The sequence below is a fragment of the Equus asinus genome, chromosome 17 (genome assembly GCF_041296235.1).
Source record: "Equus asinus isolate D_3611 breed Donkey chromosome 17, EquAss-T2T_v2, whole genome shotgun sequence".
NCBI classification, from domain to species: domain Eukaryota; kingdom Metazoa; phylum Chordata; class Mammalia; order Perissodactyla; family Equidae; genus Equus; species Equus asinus.
The window spans coordinates 22,448,141-22,460,614 of NC_091806.1; the positions used below are offsets into that span (position 1 = coordinate 22,448,141).

A 12,474-nucleotide genomic window follows, 5' to 3' on the forward strand; every position below is an offset into this window, starting at 1 on the left:
CCAGGACAGTGCTTGGCAAAGACTAAGTGCTACACAGGTGTTTGCTCTTATTACTGCTGTCTGTGCTCTTGGACAAAATGTTCTACCATGAAAGGGTCCCCATCAGACTTCTCATTTGCAGAAGCTGTATTTGCCTTCTTGCGGTAAAACTTGGAGTGAAAAAAAGGGGGCAGCTTCCTGATCAACACAGGAATCTTCTCTCCAGTGTTTCTTGTGTCTGAGTGTCCCTTCTTCTGCTGATGCTTAATGATTCTCCTTTAATTCTTATTATACTGACCATCATTTCTTCAGCAAGTTGGAAGATTTAGCTAGTTTAAGAAGGTCTATGTTTCCTGGGAAAAATAGGTTGTTGTTGGGTTGGGTTAGTGACAGTTGTTAAATTAATCACTAACTAAGGCACAGGCATTTCCTTAATGGCATTAGGAGATAAAGGGTGAATAGGAATAGTCTGCCAGATGAGATTATAATTTATTGTTGATTAAGACAAGGCATCTGTTCTCGATGCCCCCATAGTTTCCTTTATGTAGAGAATAGGTGAATAATCATTTAATAGAATCTTTCACTGATGCTCACCAAATTTTTTTACTTTTTCTTTTTTAACTTTAACTTCTCCCTGTAGACTACAGACGGACTAGTACCCTTTAACTAGAAGTATTTCACCAAGCCCAGGGAAAGCAAAAGGGAATAGTAATTTAAGCTGGCTTCCTAGATCTGATGCTGTCCACAGCACGGACATGGAGCAGGAGTAAACGAGCACGGAGAGCAATGGAGAAATTGGGCAAGTCTCCAGCTGCAAACAAGTCAGTTTCTCTGAATTCTGTTTCAGTTTGTTTTACATAAATTTGTGTTATTATTGGAAAAACTGACAGAAAGCACAGCAAACCTCATTGCAAAGTCCACGGAGAAATATTTAATTCAAAGGGTATGCACTACACATGCAGAAATTTCAGGAAATCCTCAACATTCTCAAGTATCATTTTCTCAAGTATCATTGTATCTATGTGGCACCATGCTGAAATTTTTCAGAGATGTGCTCCAATTGGGTTAGAAAATCGATGTCTGCTTAATGTTCAATTTCAGTAGCAACAACAGAAATTAAAATTTAGATAATTAAGTTATTTTTGTGTAATAACTTACGTGTCTAGTGCCCAGTGATGCTGAAGTTAACAGATAGACGTATGCTCACATTTTGTGGTTAACAGAATGAATTGATACAAGAATTTTGGAACAGAAAGGGTTAAGAGGGACAGAGGGAAGTGGGTGTAACTAAAGGAAATCTTGCAACATTTTACCCCCGGAATTAGTTCTGTTATGATTATGTTTCTCTCTTGACTTTACAGGCAATACTGTACCTGCCTTATCAGTGTTTTCGGCCTCTATAGAAATACCACACAATGTCACAGAATTTTTCATGCTGAGACTCTCATAGAACCCAGAGGTACCGAGAATTCTCTTTGTGGTCTTTTTGATCATCTCTGCGGTCACAGTTTGTGGAAACATGCTCATTGTGGTGACCGTCACCTCCAGTCCCATCCTGGATTCTGCCAGGTATTTTTTTCCTGGACAACTTGTCCTTTGTTAACACCTGTTATTCTTCCTCTTTGACCCCCCAAATCATTGCTGACTTCTTGTATGAGGGGAGAGCCATCTCTTATGGGGGCTGCATGGCTCAGTTCTTTGGAGCTCATGTTTTGGCAGGTGTTGAGATCATTTTGCTCACAGCGATGGCCTATGACTGCTATATAGCCACGTGCAAGCCCCTGCACTACACTATCATCATGACCAGGCATCTCTTTGCCCTGCTGGTGGGGGTGGCTTGGCTGGGGGGCTTCCTGCGTTCTTTGGTTCAGCTCCTCTTGGTCCTTCAATTGCCATTCTGTGGGTCAATGTGATCAATCACTGTCTGTGACTTGTATCCCTTGCTGGAATTCGCCTGCACCAACACACATGTCATCAGTTTGCTGTTTGTTGCCAACAGTGGTGTCATCTGCCTGTTGAACTTCCTCATGCTGGCTGCCTCCTACATTGTCATCCTGTGCTCCTTGAGGCCCCACAGTGCAGAAGGGAGCTGCAAATCCCTCTCCGCCTGTGGGGCCTGTTTCACTGTTGTTGCCTTGTTCTTTGTGCCCTGTATATTTGATTACATACACCTAATGTCTACTTTATCCATAGACAAAAATATGGCAGTATTTTTTTAATATAATAAGCATTTATTATTGCCTACAAATCTGTGGATTAGTTGGATAGTTTTACTGGTTCCAGATAGTCGTAGATACCTCACTCAAGTGTATCACCAGCTCTGCTTATTTTATTTATTTATTTTTAATTTAATTTTATTTATTTTACTTTTATTTTTATTTTTTAAATTGAGATTCATAATGGTTTACATCATTGTGAAATTTCAGTTGTACATTATTTCTTGTCTGTCGCCACATAAGTGCTCCCCTTCACTCCCTGTGCCCACCTCCAAACCCCTTCCCCTGGTAACCACTGAACTATTTTCTTTGTCCCTGTGTTTGTTTATATTCCACATATAAGTGAAATCACATGGTGCTTGTGTTTCTCAGCCTGGCTTATTTCGCTTAGCATAATTCCCTCCAGGTCCATCCATGTTGTTGCATATGGAATGAATTTGTATTTTTTCTGGCTGAGTAGTATTTCACTATATATATATACCACATCTTCTTTATCCAATCATTGCTCAATGGACACTTGGATTGTTTCCATGTCTTGGCTATTGTGAATAGTGCTGCAATGAACATAGGGGTATATATGTTACTTTGGATTGTTGATTTCAAATTGTTTGGGTAGACACCCAGTAGTGGGATAGCTGGGTCATACAGTATTTGTAGTTTTAGTTTGTTCAGGAATCTCCATACTGTTGGATGTCTCTCTGTGTTTCCTTGTAAGTCAGTGAGTTTCCTTATGATGGATATTTTGAATTCTTTGTCATTTAGCTTGTATATTTCTGTGTCTTCAGTGTTGGTTTCTGGAGAATTGCCATTTTCCTTCTGGTCTGAATTGTTGCTGCAGTTTCTCTTTGTTTGATGAACTAATCTTTTGTTGAGCATTTGTGGTATTCCCCACCGGTGGGGGGGGGGGAGCAGGAACAGTGTTTCTGGCCCCACCTGGTCTGCTGGAAGCTGTGGGGGTATTATGGGTGCTTGCCCCAGCCTGGGATGTGTTCAGGGACTTGTGTGGACTGTCCTTGGCGGGCGGGGCTTCCTCCCTAGGCTAGGGCCTCTCTCTGCTGCCACAGGGGTGCTCTGAGCTCCCCCTACCCACCAGAAAGTGATCACCAGTGGGCTCAAAGCTACTGCATCAATTCCTGCAGCTGTCCAGGACATGTTCTGTCTTTGGGAGCACAGCTGCACCGTGAGCATGTGTGCGAGCCTGGGAAGTGTTTGCCCCAGCACAGAAATCTACTGAGTTCCCTGTTTACGATCTGCAGTCTGTGGGGTCTCTGTGCTTGGTTGGTGGGGCTTCCTCGCTGAGACCTGAGCTATGGCTGCTCCTTGACGGCCCTGGGGCATGGTGGGCTCCCCCTCCCTGCCAGGAAAGTCAGCGCTTGTGAGTTCAAAACTGCTGTGCCTGAGACCAGCCTGGGGCTGAGTGGTTAAGTTCACGTGCTCCGCTTCAGCGGCCCAGGGTTTCACTGGTCCAGATCCTGGGCACAGACATGGTACCACTCATCAAGTCATGCTGAGGCAGCATCCCACATGCCACAACTAGAAGGACCCACAACTAAAAATATACAACTATGTATCAGGGGGCTTTGAGGTGAAAAACGAAAAATAAAATCTTTAGGAAAAAAAACTGCCACACCTATTCCTGCTGCCTCCCCAACCTGTACCCTCTTTGGGAGCACAGCTGCACTGTGAGCACTGTGCGTGTCTGAGAAGTGTTTGCCCCAGGGTGGAAATCTGCTAAGGTCCCTGTATATGATCCACAGTCCACAGGGCTGCTGAGCTTGGTTGGCGTGGCTTCCTTGATGGGACCCTTGATGCCCCTTTATGGCACAGGGGTGTGGTGGGCTCCCTCTCTCCACTGGGAGAGCGACCTTGGTTTAAGGGTTACTGCCTCCTCCTCTTATGGTCACCCTGCTGTGTGTTCCCACTTTCCAGGTGCTTGCACCATGTTGGAAAGCGTTTGTGTGCATGCACAGGGCTACCACGGAGAGCAGGGTGTGCTCACATATTTTTGCCACTTCCTTGGGGGCCAGTCCCTCCACCCTCAGATGTATAGCTGTGTGTGTCTCTCAGGCATCCTGTTGTACTGTGTGGGCTTCCTCCATTGGTCAGTGAGTGTCCATTAAGTTGTAGTTCAAAAAAGGGAGAGACGAAGGGAACAGCTCACTGTGATCTGTTGCTGATGTCTCTGTATTTTTAAATATTTTTTAAAAAATTTCTTTTTCTTTTTTTATTGCAGTAGCATTGATTTATAACTTTATATAAATTTCAGGTATACATTGTTATATTTTTATTTCTGTGTAGATTACATCAGCTTCACCATCCAAAGGCTAATTACCATCCATCACCACACATATGTGCTTAATCACCCCATTTGCCCTCCTCCCTCCACTTTTCCCCTCTGGTAACCACCAATCCAATCTCTGTTTCTGTGTGTTTGTTTATCATTGTTTTTATCTTCTACTTATGAGTGATTTCATATGGTATTTGGCTTTCTCCCTCTGACTTATTTCACTTAGCATAATACCCTCGAGGTCCATCCATGTTTTCACAAATGGCTGGATTTCATCATTTCATATGGCTGAGTAGTATTCCATTGTGTGTATATACCACATCTTCTATATCCATTCATCCCTTGGTGGGCACCTAGGTTGCTTCAAAGTCTTAGCTATTGTGAATAATGCTGCAGTGAAGAAGGAGGTGCATGTAGCCGTATGCATTCATGTTTTCATGCTCTTTGGAAGAATACCCAGCCATGGAATAGCTGGATCATATGGTAGATTTATTCTTAATTTTTTGAGGACTCTCCATACTGTTTCCCACAGCAGCTGCACCAGTTCGCACTCCTACCAGCAGTTTATGAGGGTTCCCTTCTCTCCACAGCCTCTCCAACACTTATTGTTTCCTGTCTTGTTAATTATAGCCAACATGGCAGTATTTTATGGTACTCAGACACCTATGTTGAATCCACTCATTTATACCCTGAGAAATGAAGAGGTAAAAAACACCATGAGAAAGCTCTTCACACAGTAAGAAATTGCAGATGGACTATAAGCAGTAAAGCAGGAAATAAAAATGACTTTATTTCTGTAAGTGGAACAAACATGTTTATTTTTTATCATATATTATCTTATTCCATCTTATCCATTCCTTCACCTTCAAAGACTTTTATAGTTTACTTAGTCTTTTTACTTGAATTGCATAATTTGATTATAAAACAACTATGTGAACTATATATGGCATGAATGATTATTCTCCCTCTTTTAGAAATGAGGAAATTGTGTCTCCTGGTGTGGTTAATTTATAATCAAAGTGATCTAGCTTTGAAGTACCTAAACCAAAATTCAGAAACAGTTATTTTTGATCCATCATCCAGATGTTTAAATAGCAATTCATGTTGATATATTGAGTCTGTTTGATAATTGAGTAGTAGAAATGTAACACAAAATGCAACTTAAGACAAATAACTTCATGCTTAGCTATGTTTAGCAGTCTGTGCATCTAGGCCTGGCTTTCATTGCTTCTCATCACCCTTTATGACATCAGCAGTATGGCTGCTACACTGTGGCAGAGAGGGTAAGACCTGGCTCTGGAGACAGATCAGCCTGAGCTTATCTTATTTCCCATGCTTACTCATGGCATGACCTTGAGTAAATGACCAAACCTCTATAAGCCCCTGCTGCCTTTCTTTAAGATAAAGACAAAGACAAGCATAATAGGTGTTTACAGTGTTATTGTGAGAATGAAATTAGATAATCTACGTAAAGGTCTTAACCCAGCGTGTTGCACATATACACCCAATATGTTTTACTTGATATTATTGTATACATACTTCAAGTCTTTCCTAACCTTCCACACAGAGGCTGTTTTCTTTTGCTTTTCTATCTCTCCTAAGTTTGAAATATATGCTTCATTTTGCGTAGGGTGGTTTATTTTTTGGCCAATGATACAAAGTGGTATTTACTTGTATATTTTCTAACTCTTTCTGTTTCAAATTCCAGGAATGCTAGTGCTTTGGAATCTGAAACATACACGCATGTTCATTCCATTCTTTTCCTGGTTTTACAAATGCTGACCATATCCCTTTTGAGGCTTCACCCTTTAAGAGTCTAGGCTCCCATAATATATAATAAACTTATCCTTTGATTGACAGTTAATCTGTAATTCACCATGTTGCAACATATTGACTTTTTACACTAAGAAAAAAACAACTAAAAATTAATGTGAAAAGCAATTTCTTTACTACGACTATTCAAAATTACTCTCCCAAAACTCCTAAGTTCAGGAGATCATCAAGAAATAATTATTATTTTAGGTCCAAACTTCTATGTATGACAAAAACAACAGTTATAGAGTTCTCAGGCAAAATAAATATTGTCTTCTTTCACTTTGTCGTAGTTTGACAGTCTATAGCTAGGTATAACTGAGACCTTGAATTCTATATATATTCATTTCTCCTGTTAGACAATAAAAGTATAATAGAGATGATTTTCTAATCAACTAAGAAAAAGATCATAATGAGGCTCGCTAAAAAATAGCCTATCTTTTTGCCAGCTTGCCACAATTTTATCTCAAGAGGCTTTTTAGAAAAGCGTTCTTACTTTAGTTGAAACTTGAAATGCACCTTTATTTCTGGTGCAGTTAAAACGTCAAATGTCATAAAGGACTGATCTTAGTGCCCCCTTGTTTCTTTTCCAAATCGTGATTAATAATGGTTCAATTAACTTATGAATGCTGCTTAATTTTTAAAAAAATTCAACCTGCTAGAAAAAAGACATGAGTAAATGTCACCAGAAGTTTTCCATATGATTTAAAAATTATTACTAATTTTGTTTACAAAGGTAATAGTGTTTCCCTTTTGGACACTATGTAAAATATTTTTCCCTCAAAACATGTATCTATTTTAAAATTTAGAAAAAGATGGGAAATACATAAGAAAATAAAGATGTGTGTGTGTGTGTGTGTGTGCGTAAACCCACCTATAAGCACACTACCTAGAGATAGTCACTATCAACATTTTGGTAGATATGCTTTTAGATGTCATCATCTTTTTCTCCTCCTCCACCTCCTCCTTCAGCTTCTTCTATAAACTTGGTTAAACCTCAACCATCTTAAAAGTTACTCTCAGGGGCTAAATTACTTTTTTTGTTGAGCTTACAAGGCATCTTACACAGTAAACTTTTCTGATCCTCAGTTTATTTGTCCAAAAGTGGGCATTTATTCATTAGTGTATGCCCTTATGCATACATATATGTGTGTTATGAGACACAAATGTGTAAGAAGAGCATAGTGTCTGACAGGTTGATGGGAGCCTAATAAATGGTAGCTCCCTTGCCTGCCAGTGGGAAAAGGAAAACAGAAGAACAGAAGCTGGAAATAATGTAAGCCTCTGAATTTTAAGCAATGTTGAAAATACACATGTGAAATCAAAAAAGAAGACATATTTGAGATTTTTATTCTGCAACTCATTGTTATATGGCTACTGGCAAGCTACTTGAAAAAATAGTTTTTCGCCTCTCTTGAACTCGCCCTCCCTCAAGTTGAGTTTTCTTGTTTTGTTTTGTTTTGTTTTAATGGACAATCATAGGATGAACACACATTCATAGGAAACATATTTGGTTTTTTTTTTAATTTATCAGAGGAAAGTAATCCTATATAAGCCACAAAGTACTTCTTTATGTACAAACCAGTGCAGATGGAGAAGACAATAATTTCAAAGAAATTTCCTGTTATGTGGAACTCAAAACACTTACAGAGTTATAAGTTACCAACTGGTCACCAGCTGATTCTTTGCAGACTCAGACATTTTCAGCCTGGCCTATCTATGAAAGCAAGTCTACCTTCAAATTCTTTCAAACAATGAAGGCCAAAGGGTTTCAAGAAGAGAATTTCAAAGATTAGAAAGAAATGTAAGAAATTTAACTTGTTGTCTGTTTACCTTAAGGGGATACAAAATGGGTTTCATAAAGCACAAAGAGTTTAGGTCAGACAGGCTCAGATTTGAATTTTGACTCAGCTAAGTGTTAGCTAACTGATCTTGAGCAATGCAATGGACCTCTCTATCCCTTGGTTTCCTAATTTATGAAATGAGAACATCCACATTACTGCTCTTAATTGAGCTGTACTGAGAATTAAATAACAGAAAGAGTATAAAGGACTTTGCACATAGTAAATACTCAATAAAAAAAGCTGTCATAATTAATTTTACTAACATTGTTTTATTAATGCTTACACCTTAGCCTATGGGTAGAGTCACCATTATGTTCAAATAATGAAATGTTTTAGACAGAAGTAAGTTCCGCAGTTTGGGGATTCAAATAAATCAAGGACAGAAAGAAATTAGGGTCGTAAATCAATTGCGCCCAAAAGATGTAAAGTGAGTGCTTAGGTCAACACTTCAGCCACAAAAAGTGCTCAATTAACATTAGCTATCTTACTCTACCTTCTCCTCTCCTTATTTTTACACTGTCCTTTTTCATTCCATTTTTCTTGGGAACAAGAACTAGATCTTTAAAAGATAAATTTGATTTTTTAAACCTACCATTGCTTGCATATATTTACAAGATGGTCACACATAATTTATGGCAAAACATCTATTTTTAAAGGTCTTTGTATATAGTGAGATCTAACCTATATAAGTTCTGAGAGCATGAGAAATGTCAGCATCACATGATATTAAAATCCCAGGGTGAGAAATCTTCTCCTGAAAAGAGATTTCTGAGCTCTTCCTCAAGAATCACAAACTCTATACAGAGGAAGGTCTTTTAGTCTCAGCACCGGGTTTTCCCTTTTCCTCCTTATTCTGGAGGACTGGACAAGACAGAATCCACCATTAGTGAGAGCTTTTGAAATTAGTTCTACTTAGGCATCTCTCAGTTGCTCCAACCAGCTCTCCCATTTGTATCTACAGAGATATTTAAAGGCATTTTAATCCCAGAATACATAGCTGGTGATGGGCTAGCTCTTAGTGTCCAGAGACCTGCTCATTGACCCCGTTAAGTTTCCTTGCTGAGGTAATTACTCACCATTATGCTGTTCCTGCTTGTCAGTGGATGCCGTTTATGACATATTTTGAAGTGAAGTGAGGCTGAGTCACATGTTTGGGCCTTCTGTGATCATGGTTAATGAAAGACAGCAGCAGTGTCCTTGGTCTCCTCTGTTAGGAACTGCAGTCCCCAGAATACCTTATGCCCTGACAACATCTCTGACAGCTATACAGCATCTCAGAAATTTTCACTATCTTTCAGCTAATTTTTTCAATTTAAATTGCTTAATTCTTACAACATAAGGATGTATGTAATTTTATTTCCCTTTTACGGATTAAGAAACAGGTAGAGAGGGGCTGGCCCCATGGCTGAGTGGTTAAGTTCACACGCTCTGCTTCGGTGGTCTAGGGTTTCACTGGTTCGAATCCTGGGCGCAGACATGGCACCGCTCATCAGGCCACGCTGAGGCAGCGTCCGTATAGCACAACCAGAGGCACTCACAACTAGAATACACAACTATGTACTGGGGCCTCTTTGGGGAGAAAGAAGAAGAAAAAAAAGAAGATTGGCAACAGTTGTTAGCTCAGGTGCTGATCTTTGAAAAAGAAACACAAAAACAGGTGTAGAGGTGGAGCAACTTGCTTACATTTACAAGGCTAATTAAAGCCGAAGACAAGATGCAAAATCAAGACTATTTGATCCAAAGCTCTTAATGCCTGACTTCAAACCTTCTATTTCCGAAGCTCTTAGAATTTCATTATGTTCATGATATGGTTTCTTTTCTATAATCCAGATTTGTGATCAAGTCCAACTTAATGGCATAAACTTGTTCTTACATCACTAGCGATTTTCTAAAACAGTTGTTTTGTTTCCAAAGTCTTCTTTTCCTTTGTGTCTAAGACAAGCCTTTAATGTACAAATACTTTCTGCCTTAACTCTCAATTATGTTTCCTTTGCACCAGCCAATTCTAATTCTAATTCTTTTTGTAGACAATTGTATGCTACAGAGAGTGGTGGAGATGTAATTTTTTGAAAGCACCTTAGCATGCAAATGCACTCTTCTTCAGATTGTAATAAGTAAAATATTTTTTATTCTTGTTATGGGAGGACATATAAAAACCTCTTAAACTTAGGAAGATAAGAAGTATATTTTGATTAAAAGTGCTTTTTGAAGCCTCTTTTCCTACTGTTCTACACTTTTTCCATATTTAATTGTTTTTCCTCTTTTAAAATAAAACTCCATTCTAACTGTAGTGCTGGGTACAAAGAGTGTTCAAGAATATTGCTGTTGATCTGTTTCATACCCACAATCAGGGCAATGCTATGCCTTTTGTGGGCCTTTCAACATTTGTCCTCATGGATTCTTTCCTCTATAAAGGTAATAAAAATTATATTTTATGGCTGCATTGGTGTAAAGACCACTGTTCTCCAAGTTGGGTTACATTCATTTTTTATTCTTATTTTAAAAGAAATTGACATATTTCAAGGGCTCCTAAAACTATCATAGGCCCTGCGCACTGTGCCCACTGTGCCATAATGGATATGTCAGCCCTGTCCACAGCATGTGGGCTCCTGAAGGAAACTGATCCAGGCAGGATAATTGACTGTCCCAAGTTTAACGAACTAAGGAGGAGGATAAATCTCTATAAAAGATCACTAGATTTTTTTTGCCTAGATACTCCAACCACAAGATTTATTTAGCTCCAGTTTTCATTATTTGCCCCCAGAGTTTCTTCATGACATTTTTCATTTCTGTATTTCTGAGGGTGTAGATCAAAGGGTTCAACATAGGAGTTCCTATGGTGCAAAACACAGTCACAGCTTTGTCAGCAGGGAAGGAGGTCACGGGTCTTAGGTACAGAAATGAACAAGGTACAAAGAATAAGATGACAACAGTGACATGAGAGGCACAAGTAGATAGGGCTTTGTGACGCCCTTCAGAGCTATGTGTCCTCAGGGAGCATAGGATGAGGACATAGGAAATAACCAGCATAGAAAAAATGATCAAACAGAGAGACCCACTGTTGGCAGCAATCAGAGGCCCCAAAGTGTGAGTGTCTGTGCAGGCCAGCTCCAGAAGAGGTATTATATCACACATAAAATGGTCAATGACATTGGGGCCACAGAATGGTAACTGGATCATGAACAAAATCTGGATCCCTCCATGAAGAAACCCTAAAACTACAGCCATTCCCACCAGGAAACCACACACAGGTCTCTTCATGATGGTCATATAGTGCAAGGGCTTACAGATGGCTACATAGCGGTCATAGGCCATGACAATTAACACGATGATCTCAGTTCCAGCAAAGAAATGTTCAGCAAAGAGCTGAGTCATGCAGCCATTCAAGGATATGGTACTCTTCTCAGAGATCAAGTCAAAGATCATTTTGGGTGCTATGGAAGAAGAGTATAAACCATCTATAATGGACAAACAGGACAGAAAAAAGTACATGGGTGAGCCCAGGGCTGGGCTGATGAAAATGGTGACTGAGATGAGCAGGTTACCTGACAATGTGATCAAGTAGAGAATTAAAAACACAGCAAATAAGACTTTCTGCAGTTCTGGATTCTGGGTCAGACCCAGCAGGATGAATTCTGTTACATTGTTCATGTTTTCCATTGATTCAGCTTGGGTTGTAAGCAAATGATCCATCTGGAAAGATCATAGTATTTCTAAGTGATGATATTTTTAATTCCGTTTAAAATATTCCATCATCTCCTGAGTCCTGGTCTCTGTGACTGGACCTTCCACTCACTGCCATTTTGCAGATAGTTGTAAAGCAGAAAGGAAGGAGGTTAAATTTTCCTTATTCCTATTAATTGGATAGTGGCTATACCTTACTAACACCAGAATACAAGCAAGGTGTTATTACAAATGTTGACTTATGGTTGACTTCCAAAGTTTCTTGATCTAAAAGTCTCACAGATGGCTATATATCACTTTTGCGGACAAATTTCACCAATAACATTTATTTTCAAGTTATTCTTGTCTATTGGCATGAATACCTATAAGTATATGATCACAATATTCTTTTTTTTTTTTCCAAGGAAGATTAGCCCTAAGCTAACTGCTGCCAATCCTCCTCTTTTTGCTGAGGAAGACTGGTCCTGAGATAACATCCATGCCCATCTTCCTCTACTTTTATATGTGGGATGCCTACCACAGCATGGCTTGCCAAGCGGTGCCACGTCTGCACCCGGGATCTGAACCGGCGAACCCCGGGTCGCTGAGAAGCGGAAAGTGCAAACTTAACCGCTGCGCCACCGGGCTGGCCCTAAACACAATATTCTTTTAA

General features: G+C 39.6%; 1 protein-coding gene and 1 pseudogene across 1 annotated transcript; one reads left to right on the plus strand and one right to left on the minus strand.

Moving 5' to 3' along the window:
* The first annotated feature begins 765 nt into the window (after positions 1-765).
* On the plus strand, positions 766-5,222 carry LOC139040565 (olfactory receptor 4C3-like; annotated as a pseudogene).
* A 5,646-nt stretch (positions 5,223-10,868) lies between these two features.
* On the minus strand, positions 10,869-11,798 carry LOC139040448 (olfactory receptor 4C45-like). Its single transcript, XM_070487218.1, has one exon. The coding sequence runs from the start codon at positions 11,796-11,798 to the stop codon at positions 10,869-10,871; it is 930 nt and encodes a 309-aa protein (XP_070343319.1).
* Between the last annotated feature and the right edge of the window lie 676 nt (positions 11,799-12,474).